The 27,091-nt window shown below is 35.1% G+C and overlaps 1 protein-coding gene across 1 annotated transcript in view; it reads right to left on the bottom strand.

Annotated features, from left to right (window-relative positions):
* Positions 1 to 27,091, bottom strand: part of LOC108529129 (attractin-like protein 1) — a gene marked incomplete at its 5' end in the record, with an annotated part of 414,893 nt that overhangs the window by 373,929 nt on the left and 13,873 nt on the right. The window contains one exon of the mRNA XM_017871231.1: positions 16,116 to 16,194. Within this exon, the coding sequence (XP_017726720.1) occupies positions 16,116 to 16,194 (79 nt within the window). The remainder of the gene's footprint in view (positions 1 to 16,115; positions 16,195 to 27,091) is intronic.

Below are 27,091 nucleotides of genomic sequence, written 5' to 3'. Positions count from 1 at the left end.
TTGCTAAATAATTCAGAATTATAATAATTTATTAGAACTTTACAGTTACATTAAAATATACAAAAACAGGGTATAAAGAATATGCTATTATTAGTGTAAGTAATGTAGAAAAAGATGTATATTCATATTGCTTCTGTATGTATAAAATAACTTCAGAAGAATATACACACAAATAAAACCCTGATAACACTGATTGGCTATAGAGGGGAAGGAATGATTGAGTAGGTGGGTAATGCTGGTGGAAATGTTGAACTGTGAAACCTACAGACATATCACCTATTAAAAATAGATATGAAAACATGTACAAGGTATAAAAATAATGCTTGATTTGATAGCAAACTGCCCATGTTTATTTCCAATAAAGAGGAGACGACTTCTAAAAATCTCTTCCATTAATAGAATAAAATTTTATAATACCAAACTGCCAAGGAAGGGAAATACATAAATCTATTAAAAAGAGATATAAGAAAAAAATTATCTTCAATTCTAGCTACTCTAGGAAGTAGAACAAAATGGCCACAGAAAATGAGTTTGAATGGGCTGTGGGAATACAGAATCAAGCTCTGATTGACTGCCCTTGTTCAAAGTATTGGTTACAACGCTTCATAATATGTTACAACATAGTAACAGTGGATTTCAGACTTGAAATAATTAATACACTATAATAGTTAACATTTTCAATATTACATTCATGCATGAATCTAATACCATGTTCATTCAATATACTCTAATAATGCTTTACCTATAAATCATGACTAAAGTAAATGAATCATTTCAGTGAATGACAATAAACTAAATTAGACCATAATTATGCTGGCATCAAAATGATTTAAAAATAAATAAATATACTATGCAGCAGGAATACCCAGTAATTTATAGATAAGGACAGTACAGGTTGAACACCAGTTCAGCATGATTTCCAGTACAGATGTGATTCTTGGACATGAGGAGAACAGGATTACTTATCTAATGGGGATATCAAAATCAACCAGACTAGGCCTCTTTTTCTAATTATATTTTAAGACATCCTCTTTGGTTGAGAACCACTGTTATAGTGAACCACTGCTAGTGATGGAGTATGCACAATATCTATCACTCAGTATATTACCTATTTCCATGTTCCTTATAATGTGGTTGAATTATTGTGAAAGCCAATTATCCAGGATGTTATTATTGCAAACATATTTTTATTCTGAGATAAAATACAAAATAGTTACTAAGACAACTATGTATTGTTAAATGACTAAATTTATTTTCAGAAAATTAATAAAGCATTATAATAACTATGTTCAAATCACAATAAAATTATTTTGTTTAAGGTTTTTTTTCCTTAAATTAGAACCAGTAGAATATATTTTAAAAGCTCACATGACAAGAAACTTTAGTTCATAAATAATACATACTGCTGAATTCTGTATTAGGTTTAAATCTGTATATAAATGCCTAACTGTTAACAGTATATACCTAGCAAACAAATTCCCCTGCAAGGGGAGGTGGGTGGTGATAGGAAGAGAATTGCTCAACACAGATGTGCGAATTATGGCATAATTCTTTAAATGAAGGAAATTATGTATTTTAAGCAACAATTTACAGAATGATGACTGAAGTTAATATGGAATGTAGGTAGCATTATCACCTGCAAACTCAACTTTTAACATGTCAAATCCTGTCAACAAAATTCAGGGAAACTATATTACTATCATTCCACAATAATTTATGCAATATAAAGAATCTTACACTGTTGCTTTAACAGGCGCTCACCAGAAGCAGATACTGGTCCCATGCTTCTTGTACAGCCTGTGGAACCATGAGGCAAATAAACCTTCTTCCTTTAGGTATGGTCCTTCATAGCAACACAAAAGAACTAAGAAATACACTGTGTAGTATAATAATACCATCTTGATTACTATAATTTTGTAGTAAGTTTGAATTCAGGAACTGTAAATTTGTTCTTTTTCAAAAATGTTTCTGCTAGTTAGGGTCCTTTGCATTTCCATATAAGTTTTTGAATCTACCTGTCAATTTCTAGAAATGTATTAGCCCATTCGCACACTGGTTATGAACTTAAGCCCAATTTGTGCAAGACATACCTGAGACTGGTAGAGGCTTAATTGGCTCACAGGTCAGCATGGCTAGGGAGGCCTCAGGAAACTTACCATCATGGCAGAAGGGGAACCAAACACGTCCTTATTCACATGGGGACAGGAGAGAGAATGAGTGCCCAGTGAAGGGGGAATCCCCATATAAAACCATCTGATCTCAGCCGGGCGCAGTGGCTCACGCCTGTAATCCCAGCACTCTGGGAGGCCGAGGAGGGTGGATCACCTGAGGTCACGAGTTCAAGACCAGCCTGGCCATGGTGAAACCCCGTCTCTACTAAAAATACAAAAAATTAACTGGGCATGGTGGTGTGTGCCTGTAATCCCAGCTATTTGGGAGGCTGAGGCAGGAGAATCACTTGAACCCAGGAGGCGGAGGTTGCAGTGAGCCGAGATCATGCCATTGCACTCCAACCTGGGCAACAAAGGTGAAACTCTGTATTGGGGAAAAAAAAAAAAAAAAAAAAAAAACACCATCTGATCTCAAGAGAACTAACTCACTATCATGAGAACAGGATGGGGGAAACCGCACTCACGATTCAATTATCTCCATCTGGTCCCTCCCATGATATGTGATATGTGGGGATTATGGGAACTACAATTCAAAATGAAATTTGGGTGGGACACAGACAGACCATTTCAACAAAGAAGCTTATCAATTTCTACAAAGAAATTTGTAAATCACCCATTTAGAGCATAAGATTCAATAATATTTAAATTTTTCATAAAGCTGTACAACAATTACCACAGTCTAATTTTAAAACATTTTCATCATCCCAGAAAGAACCCACGTACCCATTAACAATCATTCTCCATCTGGCCCCACATTCCATCGGATACCCAAGCACAGCCCAAGGCAACCGTGAATTTACTTACTGTCTCTTTAGATTTGCCTAATGTTTTCAAGGCTCTTTCATTGTTATAACATGCATCAGTACTTCACTCCCTTTTAATGTAGAAAAATATTCCACTTACACATATATCACCTTTTATTTGTCCATTCATCAGTTGCTGGGCATTTGGGATATTTCTACTTTAAAGCTGTAACGAATAATGGTGCTATGAACATTAATGTAAAAGTTTTATGTAGACCTATGTTTTCATTTTTCTTCAGCATTCACCTAAGAGTGGAATTGCTGGGTCATACGGAAACTTTAACATTGCAAGAAATTGTCAGACTGTATTACACTACAAAGTGGCAGTTTTAAATATCCAACAACAATGTAGGAGGGATCTAATTTCTCCATAGCCTCACCAACATTTTGGTGATAACTGGTGATGATTACTGGTGAATAATAATAACAGTATTATCGATCACAAGCATTTAGTGGTATCTTATTGTAGGTTTGATTTCTATTTCTGCAAATGCTAATGTTGTTGAGCATCTTTTCACTTTCATGAGTTCCTGACCATACACACACACACACACACACACACACACACACACACAGAGTCGTCCCTCGGTATCTGCAGGAGATTGGTTCCAGGATCCCTGCAAGAATACCAGAATCCACAGATGCTCAAGTAACTTACTTAAAAATGGTGTCATAGTGGCATATAACCTATGCACATTTTCCCATTTGTTGCAACCAACTACACCACTAACAATCAATGCCAAGCCCTTACAGCATCTCTAGATTACTTACAGTGCCCAATACAATGCAAATATTATGTAAATAGTTGTTATAATGTATTTTTATTTATTTTTCAACATTTTTTCAGAATATTTTCAATCCTTGATTGGGTGAATCCACAGATGTGGAAACCATGACTACAAAGGGCAAACTGCATTTATTATATGGAGAAATGCCTATTCAAATTCTATATTCATTTTAAGTGTGTAATTTGCCTTTTGATTACTGACTTGGAAGAGTCCTTTGCATATTTAGATACAAGTATCTTATCAGATATATGATATGCAAAAGTTTTCTCCCATTCTGGAGGTGGTATTTTCATTTTCTTCATGGTGTCTTTTAAGCAGAAAGATTTTAATTTCAATGAATTCCAATCTTTTTTTTCTTTAATCACCTTTTCTTTTGATGTCATGTCTAAGAAGATTCTGAAAGATCAAGAAGATTTTCTTCTGTATTTTCTTCTAAGAGTTTTATAGTTTAGGTCTTACATATTGGTGTATCAATTCCTATTGACTTTATTTGGGTATGGTGATACGAGTTATGGGTCCAACTTCATTCTTTTGCATGTGGCTACCCAGTTGCCTAGCTCCATTTGTTGCAAAGATGAATCTTTCTTCCATTTAATTGTCTTGGTACTCTTGTAAAAAACCAATAAACTATAAATGTAAGAGTTTATTTCTAGATTCTTAGTGACATTCTATGGATCCAAATATCCAGTCTTATGCCCATATCACACCATCTTGATTACTACAGTTGTACAGTAAGTTTGAATTTATGAAGTGTAAGCTTTGTTCTTTTTCAAGAATGGTTTTGCTGTTTAGGGCCCTTTGCATCTCCCTGTGTATTTTAGGATATACTTGTCAATTTCTACAAACAAGCTACCTAGTATTTGGGTAAGTATCATGCTGAATTTGTAGATCAGTTTGGGAGTACTGTCATCTTAACAATATAAAGTCTTTGAATCCATCAACATATAGTATCTTTCCATTTATTTAGGTCTTCTTTAATTTCTTTCAACAATGTTTTATAGTTTTCAGAGTGATATGGTTTGGCTGTGTCCCCACCCAAATCTCATCTTGCATTGTAGCTCCCATAATTCCCACCTGTCATAGCAAGTACCCAGTGGGAGGTAACTGAATCATGGGGAGGGTCTCTCCCATGCTGTTCTCATGATAGTGAATGAGTTTCATGAGATCTGGTGATTTTAGAAAGGGGAGTTCCCCTACACAAACTCTCTTGCCTGCCGCCATGTAAGATGTGACTTTTCTCCTCATTCACCTTCTGCCATGATTGTGAGGCCTACCCAGCCATGTGGAACTGAGAGTCAATTAAGCCTCTTTTTTTTACAAATTACCCAGTCTTGGGTATGTCTTTATTAACAGTGTGAATATGGACTAATACACATAGTATATGTTTTCTACAGATTTTGTTAAATTTATTCCTATGTATTTTGTTCTTATTGATGCTATTTTGAATTGAATAGTTTTATTTTCAGATTCTTAATTGTTAATGTATAGAAATACAACTGATTTTTATATTGCTCTAGCATCCTTGCTAAATATCTTGCTAAAATTGTGTATTAGTTCTAACAGTTTTTTTAGTGGATTTCTAAGGAATTTTATTTACAAAACATGTTATTTGCAAATAGAGATAGCTTTACTTCTTTCTTCCCAATCTAGATGGCTCTTATGTCATTTCCTTGCCTAAATGCCCTGACTACAATATACAATAAAATGCTGAATAGAATTAGAGAGTGGACATCCTTGATTTGTTCCTGATATAAGTGATTTAAAAAAAGTTAAGTATGATGCCAGATGTGGGTTATTGGTAGATGCCTTTTATCAGGTTGAGGATTTCCTTTTTGCTCCTAATTTGCTGGGTGTTGTTATGGTTAAAGGTTGTTGGACTTTGTCAAATGCTTTTTCTGTATCTATTGAGATTCTCATGTGATTTGCATCCAAACTCCTTTTATTGGTGAATGGTATTTAGAAATCAAAATCTAGGCAATATGTATGCTACAAGAAAGGGAACCAGAGATCCTTGGAGAAATGGCTAATTCTAGGACTGGGGCAAGAAGTACACAAGCTAAACCTGAAGTTTCTTATAGTACCAAAACGTAAGAGGGGGCGTGCACGCACCCTCACACACACACACCAAGAATGAGAGTATGTTAGGAATGGAGGAACCGTTGGAAAGGGTTCTCTAATATTAGAAAACAAGATCTGGGTGCTAGATGTGCTTGCTGCAAACAGAATGTTGATGTATCTAATTGGAAATTTAAAAATAACAAATGCAATCTCTGTGCTTGCTATAGGTTTATTTAGATTTTATATCTTTTTGAATTGGTTTTGCTAGTTTGTGCAAGCTCTAGAGCTAATGATGGGGACAGTGGCCCATAACTCTCTTAAATAATTTTCCTGCTTCATGAGCAGGGTGTCCAGCAGAGGTATTACTTTTTGTATTCTCATATTATCTTCCCAGTCACGAAATCTCTACCCTATAAGAAAGGTGGAGAGAGGGAGACTTGGGCCCTGTTATGATCAGGCTGCTCTGCCTTGAGAAGAGCTTCTGGCCATACAAGTGGGGCTCATTAGAATAAGAGAGCCTCAGGCCTCAGCTGATTTTGTCTGGAATACAGCGACTGCAAAAGGGAGCTGGGGGGATAAGAAATGCTAGTCACAGTGAGCTAGGAGGGGGTAGGAAGGGAGCAAGTTGAGGCTCAAATGCCATAGATTTGCTGTTCTTACTGAGAATTAGTAGATTTTCTTAAACAAGTGTGAGGCAGGAAAATAGGGTCTGCAGACACGGAACTTAAGGTCAATTTGAGCAAACTTCTAAAAGAGAAAACACCAAGGTCTAGGGGCAGAAAATCTAGGGCCAATTCATGCTGACTTCCCAAAACTGGATCAAAAGGAAAACGCCTGGGTTTGGGGCCAGGGAACCTGAGGCCAGTTAACACTAACTTCCTAAAACTAAACCAAAAGGGAAGAAAAAAACTCTTTCCCCAAGGTGAGTAACAAAGGATCAAAAGATACTCTCCCTACAGCCCTCCCCCTTCCACCACATCTCAGATGGAAAGGGGGAGTGCCTTGGGTAGGCCAGAGGCCAAGCAGTGACCATCCCTTTATCTGCATGGGGTGCCAGTTCACCTCAGCCTTTAACTAGTCACAAACCAAAACCTTCTCCAGATAAGGGGTAGCCAATAAGCACCTCAAACTGTGTACTTAAAGTCCAGAAAACTTTGCACCCAGGCCCTTGAGCAGCTTGCTCAGGCCTGCTCCCATTCTGTGGAATGTTTTCTCTCTTTAACAAGTTTCTGCTTTTGCTGCTTCTTTCCTGCATTTCATTCCTCTGCTACTTTGTGCGTTCTGCTCAATTCTTTGTTCAAATCTCCAAGGACCTGGGCAACTCGTAGTCAAGACCCTCCACCCGTAACAAGTATTTGTTTTCCGTATGCACTTAAAACCATTTCCAGATATTTTAAATGGTTTTTATTTTCTTTTTTTTGAGATGGAGTCTTGCTCTGTCACCAGGCTGGAGTGCAGTGGCTAGATCTCGGCTCACTGCAACCTCTGCCTCCCGGGTTCAAGTGATTCTCCTGCCTCAGCCTCCCGAGCATGTGGGACTACAGGCGTGCACCACCACACCCAGCTAATTCTTGTATTTTTAGTAGAGAGGGTTTCACCATGTTGGTCAGGATGGTCTCGATCTCTTGACCTCATGATCCGCCAGCCTCGGCCTCCCAAAGTGCTGGGATTACAGGTGTGAGCCACTGAAACCAGCCAGTTGTTTGTTTTTTAAAGATTTTTCACTAGTTAATGTTGTTTGTCTGGGGAATAGGTCTCAGGGGCTCCTCTTGCTGTCACTCTAGAAGTCATCTTGTTCTATTCTTTCTCATCAAACTTCAATTAAACTTTTGCATCCATCAGTCCACTAAAATTGCTGTTATTGGGGTCAGCAATTATTTCTAAGTGGCTAAATACAATGGTCAATTTTCAGTTATTTCACTTGAACCACCAGAAGTTTTTGGACAACTGATAACTCTGTTCCTTTTTATACAGTGTTTCCTTGGCTTCCAGAAGCTCAGGGTTTTTCTCCACCTTCACTGGTAGCTGCTTTCCAGTATTCATGCTGGTTGCTTGTCTTCTCTCTGACTTCTTAAATTTGAATGCCTCAGGGCTTAATCCTCCTCTCTGTGTAAATTTATCTAGTCCCAGGATTTCAAATGCCATCTACATGCTGAGATTCCCAAATTTAACTTCCTACTCAACTCTGTTTCCTCATGCCAGATGCAACTCCTGCCTCCTCGATAGATCTAATTAGATGTCTAGTAGATGTACCAAACTTAACATTAAAAATTAAACTCCTCTCCCTAAACCAATTTTACTTGGACTAACCACAGAAGCACGGTGATCAGCTTAAAATCAGATCCTTTTAACTTAGATATCTTTACAAGTTTGTTGGAAACCCTTCAATAGTTTCCCAGGTCTGTCAGAGTAGAAGGTAAGGCAGTGTTTCTAGGCCAATGGTCCATATTAGAACATTTGAGGGTTTTAAAAATAAACACACTTGGCTGAGCCTCACTCATAGAAATTCTGATTTTGTATATCTGATGGGGATGGAACAGTAGAATGACATGCAAATACACACACACACACACACACACACACACACACACACACACACACACACGTTTTAAAGATCCACAGGTGATTCTCAAGGATCTACTAGATTGAGAACCATTGCATTACAGTAGAAATGGAGGAGGAGTCCAAGATACACAGTAGTTGTTGTTAGTAATATTAATGTATAATGCTGATCATTCTTTGTATGATATATCAGTAACAGCTAACATTTATTGAAGTCTGTTAGGTAAAATGCAGTGGGGTTATGCATTAATTCGCTTAGTCTTAAACACATTATAAAGAAGGTTCTACCATATTTGATTGATTCTAAGAAACACTATTTCACATTTTAATATCTCTAAACTCTAATGTGTTTTAAAATCAATGACATTGTATAATCACTGCTGGCCAGATGACAGTTGTGATGTACTTCTCACTGCCTGCACAGACGTAAACTTGATTATTGTAGTCAATGATACTATGTGAAACATACAATATATTTAGCTTAACTCAAAAGTGATTTTAAAACTTGGACTATGAAGGTGAATAAGTTGTAGCAAAACTTTACCCAATTTATTTTGCTTTTATTTTCCTCTCTGTATAAATATGAATGACATAACAAAACTATATCTAAATAATTATATAAGAGCTCTTTCAATATGTAGAAAATAAATATTCTCAGTGGGAAGTGAACATTGTGCAATAGTTGAATAAGTGTCATGTTTTCTTTGTAACTGGTACATCAAATAATGATTGTGTCATAATATTAGATGAAATACAACATATTTCCTGTACAACAAACGGATGCATAAGTTACATTGTAAGTGGTCCATTATGAAACCAACTTGTTCAAACTCAGGCTATCTGTAAAGTTCTCTGTATGGTTCAGTCTGACAGACTTGGTTTTAAGTTACAGCTTCTTCTTTTACTAGTTGTAAGCTTTGAGCATTGCACTCTAGTCTCCTCAAATTCCTTATATAGGTAAAGGGCAAATATACATATTTTTAGTGTGAAAATTAAATACTATTTTTATTAAGTGCCTAACTTAAAATGTTAGGTCATATTCTCTCAACTTGTCCATTATTTGACTATTTGTTTGCATTATAGTTATCAAATAACATAGTCATTCTTCTTTATCCAATACCAACAGACCCATAATTTCCATGCACGTTATGCTTGTGCATGTGTGATTGATACAAATAGAAACATCAAAAAAACTATGTCATATATTTTCCAGTTAATAATATAGATTTTCAGATCTGTAAACATTTTTGAGGGCTAGGATTTTATTTGGCTTGTTCATTGCTGTACTTGGCTAAAAATATGCTTGAAACAACAATAGTTGTTCAATAAATATTTGTTGAAGGAAGAAATAAACTAATTTAATATTAACACAAATATGTCTCATTCTTTTTTTCAGTTACCTAATAAGAACACAGAACTTCTTTCTAGAATCTTTTTGAATGACATGAAATAGTTTTGATATACAAAATCTCTCTGTAAGTATCTATAAATGAGTATACTTTGAGGCATACTCATTTATAGATATATATATATCTATATAAAGATATATATATTATATGAGGTAGGCAGGTATATATCTTTAAGATATATTTTCAGAAATCTAACTAGTGAGCCAAAGAGTTTTAATTTTGATAGATAATATATTGAGTAAACATCTTTTATTTTGCTTGCCCAGTATAACTCCCCTTATTTTGAAAACAAATCAAGATTCTACTTTAGAGAATTATTCCTTTTTACTTCTCTCTGAGTTCCTGTGGATTTTATGAGGTTGAACCCACCCCTGAGCTCCAGGGTGAGCATTTGTGTTGAAAATAAGGTTGCCAGATTGAGCAAATAAAAATACAGAACACTTGGTTAAGTTTGAATTTTAGATAAAAAATGAACTTTTAGCATAAAACACATATACACATAAACATCAGACACATATATCAAGATATACATTCATTTGAGTATATAAGACAGATAAGATGTTGTGGTTAGTGAGACTACATTTTTTAGAATAAATCAATATAATGTTTTAGTCTAAGTGACTGGGTCTAAATACAAAGATAATAGCATATAATAAAAAGTGACTTGAGACAAATTTGTTATATTGTACATATAATAAAAACAGTGCCCCAAGTTTTTTGGTTTAGGGTTTTTTTTGAAATTAATCCTGTGTATAATTATGAAACAGTTCACATTTACTTCCATTACTAATCTGATTACCAGAAAACTTTTCAATATATTCTATCTCCCTATGCATGACATCACAATAAAGTAAATCCAGGTGCTCCCCTAAGAACTTTGTATGTGTATGTGTGTGTGTCTGTCTGCCTCACTGAAATGTTTAAAACTACAAATTCCCCAATAATGGGGTCAATGTCTTTTTCTTTATATCCTCAGTATTTATCAATTTGCTATAATATAGCAAGAAACTGATATACCTTTGTTGAACAGAGCAAAATGGAAGCACTATATTTACCATAAGGTCTTTGGAAACAGGTTTAAAAGGCATATATCAGTTATTTTTCAAATCTCAACCCCATACATATTTGACTTCTCAATTCAAGTTATTTTAAAGTAAATTTATGTTAAAATTTTCAAAGTATGATAATGCAATAGGCATGCTGAAGACCTGTAATTTCTAGTCTCACAGGATAAAGGAAGAAAATTAATACAATAATAATCATTTTAGTTTGCAATTCAATAAAAAGCACATGACAAGCAACAGTAAGTTGACATTGCGGCCATTAACTGCAAAGACATTTATTTGAGCGAAATATTTACTAATGAGTTTTAAAAAGTATGTGTTTAATGGAAAGCTTTATCTATATTTTAAAATGTTTAAACATTTACAAAATACAGAGCTTTGAAGTGCTATGAAATTCTACAAAAGGTTGTAGGCAGTACCTAATCAGTTAATTTGAATTTATCCACCTAAAACAACACTTTCACTGCTTCCTTAATGTTTTTATTCTGTGCCCAGTCCTCTTTGTGTAAATATATTTAGTGTCTCAGGAGAAAAGAGTAGTTCAATTTGTAAAACATGGCTACATTGCATTAATATTACTTAGATGAGAGTCTATTTATCACTATTTACCACGTCAGAGAATATTTTATAACTAATTGGTTTATATACCCATAAAATGTCATTATTAAAGTATAGTTTAATATTATTACTTATGTCTGGTTTTGGAACAATAAAACAGGTATAGAAGGAAAGAACTAACGTATTTGCCTCTGGAAAACTAGTTTGTTACTCAAAGCTACTAAAACTCTACTTGTGGATATCGGTTTATTATTTTTAACTCAAATTTAAGGGTGATAATAAAAAATACAAATCTAGGTTTATGCTTCATGATTACAAACTGTGCAGGGAGATAGGGTATTATGAACATAAATTCAATCCCTCATTGGACATGTCTTATCCTCCAAATTTTCCTGTATTGATTTTGAAACAAAAGAGAAGTCTAGTATGTGAGAAATAGTAAAAAGTAGTGTGGTCGCCGGGCGCGGTGGCTCACGCCTGTAATACCAGCACTTTGGGAGGCCAAGGCGGGTGGATCACGAGGTCAGGAGATCGAGATCATTCTGGCTAACACGGTGAAACCCCGTCTCTACTAAAAATACAAAAAAATTAACTGGGCGTGATGGCAGGCACCTGTAGTCCCAGCTACTCTGCAGGCTGAGGCAGGAGAACGGTGTGAACCCGGGAGGTGAAGCTTGCAGTGAGCCAAGACTGCACCACTGCATGCAGGCTGGAGCCTGGGCGACAGAGCAAGACTCCGTATCAGAGAAAAAAACAAAAAAAACCAAGGCGTGTGGTAAAGTTCTACATTAAAATATTTTTAAACTTTAAAAAAACTGTAAATTTACAAGAATTAAAAAGGAAAAAATTGCTATCACATGAAATGTAGTGATCATTCAAATACTCAGACTCACTAGTAATATGAAGTTAACATAAAAATAACCCTTCCTTTGCCTATGGATCTTTTATTCTACAGATTTTGCAGTTAAAGTTTCACTGAGACATGCTATATTTAAACAACTCAAAATGGAAAAAAATTAGCTTCTTGTAACTATTAAAATATACATCATATTTGCACACATCATAGTCAAATATATGATCAAATCTCTTCATTGCAGTGAACAATTAAATATCTTCAACAATTAAATATCTTTACACCTTATGATACCTATTAAAATTCAAATTTCAGATTAAGAATGAAGATTATCAAGCATAAAAACAGTGCAATAGACTCCTTTTAACATATACTTGCTCCTGACAAATATTTTAATAATGTGATGACTATAACTGAATGTGCCACTGAAGCTAAATGTTTTTAACACCTCTGTAAAAAAGACAAGCTATATAAATGAATTCATCTTTCTAATGTATTATAAGATTTCCACTTATCAATATACACTTATTGTTTCCATTCATTAGCGCATCCCAAAAGAAAGTTTTCATCTTTTTAACAGGGTTACCATAGAAATTTGTTTGGGGTTAGTGTATGAAGGGGTCATATCAAAATTGAAGCATTTTGTAGTTTCATTTTTTTTAATGTGTGTTTAAGAACCCCTGAATTCTTAAGGGTGTTATTCAAAAGTCGTAACATGACTGTCCTCTGAATTTAAAATTATGCCACAATAAGTATATCTGTGTTTATGAGAAAACAAAACTTTAGTTAAAAAAGTAACACACCTAGTTGAATGAACACAATATGTTAAAACATTTCCCAAGATTATTTTCATTTTAAACTTTCATTACATTTGGAAACGCAACTAGTACAACTGCTGTAATAAAACCAAATAAATTCTAAAAAGAAAGAATCCTTTAAGTAACTTTCATTTACTGTAACACATAAACTGTCATTTTACTAATCAAAGGTGTCCTCTGAGCTTTACAATAATTGATCTCTTCAATGTTTTGAAGAGACAGTAACATTCACATAAAGAAATAATAGTGGGTTATTTTCCTTTTGGAAATACTACAGTTAATCTAATATTTAAAACTGAATAAAGAGAGGATTAGACATAAACATATTTTTACCTCCACTCACATGAAGTCTATAAATGGAATTATCACATAACTACAACTACTGTGGTTAAAAATCTTCAGGTCTCTTAGGACCAAAATGAAAAACAATTTCTTAACATAGTAGTTCCCCCCTAAATATGTTTCAACACACCCAGGGGATGCCTAAAACTGTAGATACTACTAAGCCCTATACAGACTATGTTTTTCCATATACATACATACCAATGATAAATTTTCATTTATAAATTAGATACAGAAAGAGATTAACCACAATAACAATGAAATAGAACAATTATTATAATATGCTGTACTAAAATTTATGTAAATGTGGTCTCTCTCCCTGTCACTTCCCACCTCCCCCCAACATTTCTTTCTCTCAAAGTATTTTAATGTTTTTGGACTCCAATTGTCTGTGAGTAACTAAAACTATGGATAAGGGGGGATGACTGTAATATAAACATTACTAGCTAACAGCAGCTCTCTAATACTCATCAAAGTCAATGTCATCTTTACTTTGGACATCAATATATGAATAGCTTCTAAAATATTTAGGATTTTACATTTAAAGGAATTTATTAAAACTATATTTGAGAAAATTCCTCACACCATTTTTTAACATGTAATGCTATAGCATAACAGAAACTCAAGATACGTTTTCTTTTTCGGAAGCGGTAGCAAATTAAATGCAAACACCATTATACACTTTAACAGAAAGAAGCACTACCTGGATGAGTTTTGGAAAGAAGGGCATTATATTAAAGGAATTTCCAGAGGACACAGCAATATTAATAATACAGATATAAACTGGAAAGTGATCCTAATCTAGCTCCCCTCTACTATTTCTCTTTTATCCTTTCCACATCTACCACATATATTGAACGATTCTGACTTCCAAAAGATAAATTTATATTAATTTTAAAAATTAAAGTAGTATCAGCTTGCCAGAGCACCTGTTTAGTATGTAATAAACAGCATTACTACACTGAGATAATACAACAGTAGCCAAAATCAATTTGTCATTTTGAGAAGTATGAAAGTTTTATAGCTAAACTATTCATATTAGTTTTAACAAATATTAAATATCATTTTTAAACTTTAAACTACATGTAGACATTTATAGGGCTTGAAAGACTAGACCACAACTGAGAATTAACTCTAGGGTACAAATCCTTCTTTTAAGAGGTAAGGAAATTTAACTAGACCACTTACTTATATTCAGCTGCCAATTAATAGTAGAGTTACAAATCAATATTTTCACAATGCTATATTTACATAGACACATTTTATAAAGTTTAGAGATCAGATATTTAAATAGTGCTCCTCATGATGCAATGGGAACCGAGGATCCCTGATTGATTCAGCCTTCTCTTCTAATGATTAAGGACATAAATTGTCACTTGCCCTATTCCATTAAGGAAGGAAGGCCTTTACACTACCTGCCTATAATTATGATTTTTCCTTCCTGAATCTATAATTTCACGGTAATAGATCATCTAACATGTCTAGATGATTGTTTACCTCTGCAGAGAATTTGACTTCTTGCCAAATATTTATATATTTATATTTAATAAGCTCTTTTTCAATTGGATTACTTTTTAACATGCAGTCATTCCAAGTAAACCTTCACTGATGTTGCACTGGCCATATACAGAAAATCAGAGAGGCAGAGAGTATTAAGATGAATGATTTATTTGAAGGCAGGGTGGGACTCCAGTTTACAAATATATTATACATAGGTACTGATCTTTGATGGGTGCCTAAAAGTAGACTAAGAAGAACTCATGTCACTTACTAATTCTATAGCTTAGAACACTCTGGATTATTTTTACATCTTTAAATATTATATTTTTTTACATGGAAAAAAGAAGGTAAGCAATTATACTGTCGTTTTATATTGTTACAAAAAAAAAAAAACCCATATAGAAATATATGGAGAAATGCAATAGTAAATAAAATACTAAGATTAATACTAATAAAATATAGTATAATAAAAGAATACTGATAAAAACAGAAACTAGCTTTCTGAATAAATGAGATATAGAAGAATAAATCTACTGCATACTTTTGCTCCTCAGATGATTTTGTTTCTTCATTCCTTTCAATTAACGAATATACACAATTTACCAATCAGTTGTTATTTTGTAAGAATATTATTGTTTTCATCAATTTTAGGATTATAAGAAAAATAATTAATTCTAATACAGAAATGTATCCAATGGATGTGCTCTTTAAACATAGTTGGATTATTAGATAATCAAAAAATGGAAAAGATTTGATTCCCAAAAGAGAATGTTATAATAAATTTCTAGGCTATAAAATCTTTTCAAAACCAAAATATTTATCACTCAGAATTTTAAATTTCAACAGGCACTTATGAAAATAAATTATGTCTTTATAGCATAACTAAATGCCTAAGTTAAATATATTACAAAATCATTTAAACATAATAAATAATTGTATTCACTATAAATTCCAATACCATTTTTAGAAACTGTTTGCAACACACCAATGCTTTTACAAATACTAACTTAAAATTACAGTGATAAAGTTTGCTCTACAGCTTAAAAAATACTAGAGTGATTTTTGAATATTAGTATGTAAAAATGATTTGAAATTCTGTATTCCAAGACAGCATGTTAATTAACAGACAATAGAGATTCATTTATTTGCTTAAATCTTTAAACAAAAGATTAAATAATATTACTGATACCTCTCTCCGTCGAGAAGCCCAACAAGTTTGTTTGATCTTCCATACCACAGCAGCCACCAGCAATAAGGACAGGAAACAACTGGAGAATAAAACACAAATAATTTTTGCTCAAAACTTATTTGAACTATGTAATGAAAAAATAGTACATGAAAGACTCAAAATATATATAAGTAATTACTTTGTCTAGGTAAACAATCAAAATAGGATAAATTTCCAATGTTTAAAATGTTCTCTCAAATCAAATAAAAATGTACAGGTAGAAAAAATATTTATATTTCTTGCTATAGATTATGGTCAATATTTAGAATTTTCTCTGTCAGAGGGAATGTAAATTTATAATTCCATTGGTCTTATGAAGCAACAGAAATCACAACCAAAATCTATTTAGAATTGCTATTATGAGTCATAAAATATGGAAATTTTATAAAACCAAATGTCACACATGTACATTTATATTATTTTTATCACTATTTTATATATGAACATATTCCAGTGGTTCCCAACCAAAGATTATTTTGCTCCCTCGCCCTAGGGATCATTTGGCAATATCTGCAGCCATTTTTGTTTGTCAGAATTGGGAGAGGAGTGCAGGGGTGTTGCAAGAATTCTACAACGCTGAAGACTGTCCCCAGCAGCAAAGGATCAGCAATACAATATATCAGTAGTACCGAGGCTGAGAAACCCTGGCATATGCTAATGTTTACATTAAGAAATAAGTCAGTTACAATGTTCATACATGTGGTCTAATATATTAGGTATTATATGCAATAAACTATGATAATGCAGGGTACTTTGTTAGAAATAACTCAAGCCTGACAAATCTCAAAATGACAGAGATTTACATGAATCTCATTAATCAATTGCAACCCTGTATCACTGTTTATTTTCCCCTTATTTGCTCTGTGTTCATAGACTATACTATGAGAAGACCCAGAAGTGAACAGAACTGGGCCATTACAGATTCACTGGTTACTGGACACCACAAGAAAAACCTGGTACTCATCCTTAATTGATAATCACTGTGTTCATCACTTGAGTCACTCATAAGCAGTGGCAATTTTTGACACTTTCCACTCTTGTCAAGTCTTCAATATATTTTTCCCCTTGCCTATGCCTCAATTGAAGCAGAAGACCTTAGAACATCCTTCAGTGACAATGATAACAACAATGTTGATTTTAACATCTATCCATTGAGTGCTGCACACATTCCAGATGCTGTGCTGGATACGTCACAACGATGATTGGATTTAGTCTTAGAAATCCTTCAAGATAGCATGTATTATTCTTATTTGAGAAAAGAGGAATCCAATCCTCAGAGATTTTGAAGTTCATTGCTTATAGTCACACATGGAGTAAGTCGTAGTACCAAAATACAAATCCAGCTACTTAAGCCTCAAAGATTTTTCTTTCCATATGCTGGCAGCTCTGAGTGTGCCCACTATCTCATAATCATTCTGTTTCAATATCCGTTCTCTAATCCCGCCTGCAGAATCAAAGGAAATCTATTTTTTTAAAAGTCAGTGATACTAACCTTTTCAACCATAGAAGTGATTTTAACATAGGTACCCTTTATGTAATATGCAACATTTTAGGGGACACTTTTCTCAGAATTTGTTTTCAACAGAAAGTCACCATGATTTTCTAGAAATTATATAAACTGGTGTTTTCTCTACTCTCAGACTTTAACTTCTCAACTGACAACACTAATCATTCATTCTTTAAAACTCTCTCCTGAATACTTTCTTTCATTTTGTTTTGTTTTGTTTTGCTCAATACTTCCTAACTCAATATAGGTTCAATGAATGTAGGTTACATTCCAAATTCCCTCTTTTAAATTATGGACATTCCTTAAAATTCACTTCATGCAATTGTGCTCTTCTTTTCTCTTGCCCTCAAAGAGAAAGCGCAGTCATTTTCATGATTTCAACTATGACCTCAATTGAAATGATTTCCAAATCTGCATCTTTACATCTGTCAAAATGAGAGCATCTTATCCTTGAAAGGGATATAAAAGATTTCTTAGTTCCAAGTCCCTCCCAGGAAGGAATTTCCCAGTACAGCTCTGATAGTGATCCAGCACCTAATTAAATACTCATTGTAGCTGAGAAGTTGAGAAGTTGCTGACTCACAACTTAGTGCATTCTATTTCTAGGTAATTCAAATTTTGAAAATATTCTTTTTTTTCTTTTTTGAGATGAAGTCTCACTCTGTCACCCAGGCTGAAGTGTAGTGGCACAATCTTGGCTCACTGCAACCTCTGAACCTCTCTGCTCCCGGATTCCAGCAATTCTCCCACCTCAGCCTCCTGAGTAGCTAGGATTACAGGCATAGGCCACCACCCTGGCTAAATTTTTTTATTTTAGTAGAGACGGGGTTTCACCACGTTGGCCACGCTGGCCTCGAACTCCTGACCTCAGCTGATCTGCTGGCCTTGGCCTCCCAAAGTGCTGAAATTACAGGCATGAACCACCATGCCTGGCCAATATTCTAACTTCTATCAATCAGTGCTGTGTCTGCCTTCTAGGTTAAACAAAATCAGCCCACTGTATGCTAAAACTTCTTTATATATTTAAAGAATAGACAGGTTTTTTTGTATGGAGGATTGCCTCAAGTCCGGTGTCTCTCAACAAGGAATGTTTTGTTCTCCAGGCGATATCTGGCAGTGTCCAGAGACATTTCTGGGTTTCACCACTTGACAGGCATCTAGTGGGATGCTACGTAAATATCATACAATATATAGGTTGCCTTTCCAACAGCATTTTCCCAGCCCAGAATGCCAACGTTGCCAAGGTTGAGGAACCCTTCTCTAGTCTGAATTATCATCATAGAGGTTATAATTCTGTTGTTATACCCAGATTAATAGTGTAACTTTTTCTCTTTTTTTTGAGACAGAATCTCACTCTCTCGCCCAGGCTGGAGTACAGTGGCGTGATCTCAGCTCACTGCAGCCTCTGCCTCCCGGGTTCAAGCAATTCTCCTGCCTCAGCCTCCTGGGACTACAGACGCGCACCACCACGCCCGGCTAATTTGTTTTGTATTTTTAGTAGAGATAGGGTTTCACCACGTTGGCCAGGATGGTCTCAATCTCCTGACCTCGTGAACTGCCTGCCTCGGCCTCCCAAAGTGCTGAGATTACAGGCGTGACCCACCGCGCCCAGCCAGTGTAACTCTTAAGATGTGGTACTGAGAATGGACACTGTAGATATGGTCTGAGGGTTCATTTATCTGAATCTCAGTCAGACCATGATACCCTTAAGAATTATGATAAAAATATTAATATCACCTCAAACCTACCATGTTCAAGCTTAACCATTAATAATGTTCATGATTACAAAAGCAACTAACATCTATTGGGTAATATGTACCAAGCACTATGCTGAGTGTTTTACATGAATTATCTCTTTAATTCCTATAATTACAGATGACAGATCATGTATACTGTCATGTGGTCATTGAAAACATGGGAAAGCTAAATCACAGAGAGTTGAAGTAAATCCTCTAAGGTTCAAAGTATTAAATTGCAAGTTGTTCCCTTTGCCCTCACTTCTCTGTTTCACCATTACTTTCCAGCTAAAATGTTAAAAAAAATTTACATTTCAATTATATCATCCCTTACACCCAGATACCAGATCCTGTCAACTGTTTCTTTCAGAATATCTGTTGTAGTAAAAATAGTATATATAGAAAAGTTACTTATATTCAGTAAACCCAACTTAAATACCAAAATGTATTTTTATTTGATTAATAATTCACAACATTCCTCTTCCTTAAGAGTTACATAAGAAAGATTCAGTTTGAGACGGGAATACTAGTTGAATTTCTCATGAGGAGCTTAAATTCTTTCTTATCTAAACTTTATGACTCAAGTGAATATCATTTTTGTAATGATGTACAAGGACAGCATAAAATATACAACTTTCATAATTTCACTTTGTTGAAACAAGGAGTTATATACTTTAAGGGTTCGTATCAGATGCTTTCTATGCTAATTCCTATTAGGTTAGCAGTAAAAGAGCTAACACGATGTAAAAACTTGGCTGCTAAAATCAATAAACAGTGTAAGAAAATACTTTTAAAATAATATTCTCATAATTTCCAATAAATATCAAAAATCCTGTAAAATATATCTTACTACTTGGCATATAATAGTTGTCAATACATTTTTGCTAAATAAATGAAATTTTTATTTTATTTTATTTTTTTGAGACACAGTCTCGCTCTGTCGCCCAGGCTGGAGTGCAGTGGCGTGATCTCAGCCCAGTGCAAGCTCCGCCTCCTGGGTTCACGCCATTCTCCTGCCAAAGCCTCACGAAATTGGTTTTTTAATTGATTTGAATAACATCATTTTTGCTAATACTGAATGTCTCATTTGGCATTATTATCCTTATATAGGGTAATACTTTATCAATGTTCTTGATTTCTAATAAATTACATTGCAAACAAAAGTGACAGTTCTCTTAAAAAATATACATACAAACAAAACCCAGTTTATTAAGAACACTTGCTTTGTTAAAAAGCAAAACAAACAAGCAAACAAACAAACAATAAATATTTGTCATATTTATTCAGCATAGTTAAAAAGTCACATTCTTCCTTTGGTGATTAGAGAGTCTCCGTCTTTATTGACAATCTTGGACACCTGAAGAATGACAGAATTTCCATCATCTGAATTTCTTGAATGACCATGTGAAGCAGTGTCCTGTATTCCATGCTATCCCTTCTGATATAGTTTGGATATTTGTCCCGACTCAAATCTCAGGTTGAAAGGTAATCACCAGTGTTGGAGGTGGGGCCTGGTATTTGGGTCAGGGGAACAGATCCTTCATGGCTCGATGCTGACTTCACAATAGTGAGTGAATTCTCCTAAGATCTGGTCATTTAAAAATGTGTGGCACTTCTCCTCCCCTAACTCTCTTGCTTGTTCCTGCTTTCGCCATGTGACAAGCCTGTCCCCCCTTCGCCTTCTACTATGATTGATGGGACAGAGAAGCACTGCAAACTTTTATTATGTTAAGTGACAGATTTGTAGGTTTGTGTATCCTAGTTAGCTTTTCTCTATCTCTTAAATCAAAGGGTTTAATGGGTAACATTGAACATTAGTATCTTTTAATTTGGTATTGTGGCAAATTTGTCAGAAAAAAATAAGTATTTACTGCTTTCTTTCAGGTCTTCTTTTTTTATTATATTATGCAAAAGCTTTTATATTCCATGATATAGATATTGGTGGGATAACTGGGCTTTCTTTTTTTAAAAAAAAAATATGCTGTATGATAATAATATCAAAAGATCTGAAAGGTTCAACACCCTTCAGTACAATCCGCCCAAAGGAAATAGGGAGTAAAAAGAAGAAAGAAAGAAAGAAAGAAAGAAAGAAAGAAGGAAAGAAAGAAAGAAACAGAGAGAGAGAGAGAGAGAAGGAAGGAAGGAAGGAAGGAAGGAAGGAAGGAAACAAACATTAAAAGAAAGTACATCAGCTACAGTAATAAAAAAGGGAAGCATAAAACTTAGGGAGACATATTTCAAAGATTTGATTGTATTATTCATAAAATGGTCATTTTGAAAGGATTATTAATGTAAAACAATTACATTGTTAATGTAAAGAAAAAGGATTGTTAATTGTTAATGTAATAGAACATGGAACTTATTAGGTAATCTCATTTAGGTAAAATTACAAAAATTCAATATAAGTAACACAGTATGCTGTAAGGTTACATTGTAATGCAGGTTGCTAGTGACAAACAAATACCCTCTGGTGGTAATCTAGTTGGCCAATTGCAAAAAGAGATAATATTATCACGATTTTATAGCAATTTGAGGTTAACTGATCATAAATGTCAAGTCTTAAGTACATATTTTAAAAGATGGTTTGGACATATTATTTTATTTCACAGAAAAAGTTAGAAAATGAAGAAATTTACCTCTTAATACCTGTTATTCCACAAAACATCTTTAAATTTTATACCTTCACAACATTTAATGGATTTTTTCTTACTGACTAAAACATTAACAGAATACACTTCTAACTTAAAATGCAATAAAAGCTATGAATATTAAAAAGAAAAAAATTGCTTATATGTTCAAGTCATCAGTTTGATAAAAGATGAAAAATCAAAAAAGCCCAGTGGTTGAATGTGGTAAATAATACACTCATAAAAAAATTGGTACAAACTTCTGAGGGTTGTTAAGCAAGAGTTACTGAACCTTAGGAGCACTATCAGTTAAGATTATTTCAAATGCAAGTAACAGAAAACCTAACTCAAACTGGTACAAAGAAGAGATCTACATGAAGTTTACATTCTCTAGTATGAACTGAATTGTGTTCTCAAATTCATATGTTGAAGCCCTAACCCCCAGTGTGGCTGTATTTGGAGACAGGGCCTTTAGGACATATTTAGGTTTAAATGAAGTTAATAAACATGGGATCCTGATCTGACATAATTAATGTCCTTAAAGGAGAGGCACCAAAGAACTTGCATACTCTCTCTCTCTTCCTGCATGAATGGAGGAAAGGCCATGTGAGTACACAGTGTGAAGGCAGGCATTTGCAGAGCCAGGAAGAGAGGTTTTACCAGAGACCAATAATTGGCACCCTGATCTTGAACTGTCTACCCTCCAGAACTGGGAGATAATACATTTCTATTGTTTAACCCACTTAGTCTGTGTTATTTTGTTATGGCAGCCCAAGCAGACTAAGACACTTCCCAAAGTCCAAAGGAAGAAAAGTTCCAGGTTTGGTCTGATCAGGGTCCTAGCTACATTTTCTTATGATTCTCTGGACTATGCATAACACTACACACCAACTTTATTTTCAGGCTTGTTTAACTCTTAGGAACAAAAATGATTGCAGCAGTTCCAGGGTTTATATAATACACTATTATACATACCCAATCCTTACCAAACACTGACAATGCAATAAATGGCATTGGGACAACCATGAAGCTGGTGAGAGATAAATCCCATTCAAATTGGATGGTTTGCTACACAGCCACATGGAGGGAGTTAAATGAAGGCTGGAAAAGAATACAATCCACTAGATATCATTTATGAAAAATTTATAGAAGACTACCTAAATTAACCTCCCTGCCACAGCTCTGTAACAGATTTTGAGTCTACAGAGCATCTTTAGTAACTCATAAATTTTTTCCTAAACCTCTACAGAAAATAGAGTAGTCTCAAGCCTCATCTGATGGAGTATTAGAAAGACTCATATCGGCCGGGCGCGGTGGCTCAAGCCTGTAATCCCAGCACTTTGGGAGGCCGAGACGGGCGGATCACGAGGTCAGGAGATCGAGACCATCCTGGCTAACACGGTGAAACCCCGTCTCTACTAAAAAATTCAAAAAAAAACTAGCCGGGCGTGGTGGCCGGTGCCTGTAGTCCCAGCTACTCAGGAGGCTGAGGCAGGAAATGGCGTGAACCCGGGAGGCGGAGCTTGCAGTGAGCTGAGATCCGGCCACTGTACTCCAGCCTGGGTGACAGCGAGACTCCGTCTCAAAAAAAAAAAAAAAAAAAAAAAAAAAAAAAAAAAAAGACTAAAATCAAAAAAGAAAATCTTTCTGGGAAAGTCCTATTACAAGTAGCCTACCTGGATGATACCTTATGCTTTCAAACTTGCAACAAAAAGTGACAAAGGACAACGTATACAGTGTTTCTTCCTACAATGTATACAGTGCTTCTTCCTACATTAAATGTGTTTTGAAACACATCTTTTAAAACCATATAGTTAGGACAAAAGTTTTAATTATTTTGAAAACCTTTCCTAAATCATTAGTGTATAACACAATAGAGAAACCCTAAGTATATAGCTCAATAAACGATCACAAAGACAATATACCCTTGAAACCACCGGCTTGAAAAAAACATAACTCAATTCAATCTCTCCTTCTCAAAAGGAACTATCACAATTATTTTTAATGCTATATTTTAGTTTTGTCCATTCCTAAATTTTTTTACAAATATAATACTATCATATTTATTTTTTTGTTTCTGTCTCTATCATTCAACACTATGTTTGTGTTACCTATTTTGATCCTTTGGCATTCATTTTTTTCCCCACATTGCTCCACATTATATGAGTATATTTTTCCATCCTATTATTTTTGGGTATTTTGATTATTCCCAGTTTGGGGCATGTAAAACATGCTTCTATAAATATGGTTCACATGGCTTTGATGACATGGAATTGTTGGGCCATAGAGTATATGTAAATTCAACTTTAGAATATAATGTCTACTTGTTTTCAAAGCCATTGCATCAATTTCTAGTGTACTAAAATTATTAATAGTTCCACATCCTCTCCAACACTTGGTATCATTTGTCTTTTTCTTTTTAGCCACTGTAGTAGGTATATAGTAGTACTACATTGTGGTTTTAATTTGAAGTTCCAGATAAAAATTAAGTTGAGTGCACTTGCGTATTTTGTTGGACACTTAGATGTCTTCTTTTGTGACATGTATGTCAGTTTCTTGTCATTTTTGGAGGAGTTTTCAGACTATTTTTAATTGATTTGTATGAGTTACATAGTGTGAATATAAGGCTTTTGCCTTTTATACAGTTTGCAAAAATTTCATACCACTGTGTGACTTGACTCATTATAATGTGAATGGTGTCTTTTGATAAGAAAAAGTGTTCTTTTTTTTTGTAGTCTAATTTTGTTATAGTATTTTATGTGTCCTGTTTAAGAATCCATTCTATATTCTAATGTTATGAAGACTAATTCCTACATTATCTTCTAGATGCTTCATTGCTTTTACCTTTCCTCCTAGAATTTATTTTATATTTGAAGCAGGGATTAAATGTCACTTTTCTCATATGCATAAGTAATAGATCTAGTACCTACCTGATGAAAATTTTCTTAAAGCACTAAACATTGAGAGATAGTCCTTGACTTGGTAATTAAACTTAAGAATGACTACTTCCATTAGAGCCCTCTCCACTGTTCTTTCTTTTTTTTTTTTCTAGATGGAGTTTTGCTCTTGTTGGCCAGGCTGGAGTGCAATGGCATGATCACTGCAACCTCCACCTCCTGGGTTCAAGCGATTCTTCTGCCTCAGCCTCCTGAGTAGCTAGGATTATAGGCACGTGCCATCGCTCCTGACTAACTTTTGTATTTTTAGTAGAGATGGGGTTTCACTATCTTGGCCAGGCTCGTCTCGAACTCCTGACCTCGTGATCCACCTGCCTTACCCTCCCAAAGTGCTGGGATTACAGGTGTGAGCCACCACGCCCGGCCTCTGCTGTACCCTTTAATCCATCTCTCTTGTACTACCTTGACTTTAAAAGGGATTGAGGTCTTGTTTATACTCTATAGATAATGTTGATATTCTCTAAAGAGATATTTTGTTTTATCCATCTGGAGGCTATGGTCACAATGTATCCAAAGCTTTTGAAGTGCTTCTTGAGTCTGTCCAGCAGGAGGGTCACCCACTGTTCAGTCCAGGGCCAAAGCAGAGTTCTACCTATGAGCGCAGTTCTCAAATTCTCTGGCATGATAATGTTAATTAGGATCAGATTAGCACACAGGCAGCTCAGGGGTGATCCCAGAAGTTTATAAAGCACTTGATGGGAAGGCTTTTCTATCTCCATTATCTCTCAGGTCCTTTCTGGTTTTGTGGGCTCTACTTTTCCATCAAGTGGCCAGAAACTACACACTTTTCCTATTGCGCCATGTTTTGTGCTGGGAGGACAGATAAGAAGGAAATCAACAGGGTTTATCTTGGCTCTCTGTGACCAGAGCTCCCCTATGATTAGAAGAATATTCCTTTCCCTTGGGATTTTGGTTCTTACAGCTTCCTGCTGTGAGCCATTTTGCTGCTGCCCATGTTCCTGCTTCAGACTGACTGGGGTATGGGTGAGTGAATTCAGGAAAGGGAAAAAATGGAAGGGAGGTCTCCCTCATTCTCTATGAGTTTAAGAGTTCCCTTTTCCACATCATGGGCCAGAACTAGAGGACTTTTCCCTGTCTAAACTATAGTAGTTACTTTCAAGTTTCAAATTGCATTGACTTCAGGTCAGGGAGCACTAAAAGGGAAAAATGGCAAACTTCTAGACAGTTCAACAGTACTTTGAATTCAGGTGTTCTCTGCTCTGCCTGCTGATATCATATACCAAATAGCTGCCCATGAATTTTGTCCAGGTTTTATGGTTGAGTTCAGTTAGAGAAAAAGAGACGTGTGTTTACACACTCTTACCCAGGACTGGAACCCTATGGTGAATGTTTGACAAAGTTGCAAAAGCATTTCAAAATGGAAAGGATAGTTTTTATAACAAATCATGGTGGAACAACTGGATATCCACATATGGAATAATCAGCATTGAATTACACCACAGCATAAACAAAAAATAACTGAAACAGATCACAGATCTAAATGTACAACATAAAAATACAGTCACGTGTCACTTAACAATGGGGATATGTTCTAAGAAATGCATCATTAGACAAATTTCATCCCTGTGCGAACATCTTAGAGTGTGCTTAAACAAACACTGATTGTGGCCAGGTGTGGTGGCTCATGCCTGTAATCCCAGCACTTTGGGAGGCCGAGGCGGGAGGATCACGAGGTCAGGAGATCGAGACCATCCTGGCTAACATGGTGAAACCCCATCTCTACCAAAAATACAAAATATTAGCTGGGTGTGGTGGCAGACACCTGTAATCCTGGCTACTTGGGAGGCTGAGGCAGGAGAACGGTGTGAACCCGGGAGGCGGAGCTTGCAGTGAGCCAAGACTGCGCCATTGCACTCCAGCCTGGGTGACAGAGCGAGACTCTGTGCCAAAAAACAAACAAATAAACAAACAAAAACACTGATGGTATACCCTACTACACATGAAAGCCATTGGTATAGCCTATTGTTACTAGGGTACAAACCTATATAGCATGTTACTGTATTGAATACTGTAGGTAATTACAACACAATGGTTTTTGTGTATCTAAACATATCTAAACATAGAAAAGGTACAGTAAACATACAGTAAT

The sequence above is a fragment of the Rhinopithecus bieti genome, unplaced genomic scaffold (genome assembly GCF_001698545.2).
Source record: "Rhinopithecus bieti isolate Rb0 unplaced genomic scaffold, ASM169854v2 scaffold_5982, whole genome shotgun sequence".
Classification (NCBI taxonomy): domain Eukaryota; kingdom Metazoa; phylum Chordata; class Mammalia; order Primates; family Cercopithecidae; genus Rhinopithecus; species Rhinopithecus bieti.
The sequence above is the reverse complement of the archived record's forward strand: the minus strand, read 5'-3'. Positions and strand labels throughout refer to the sequence as shown.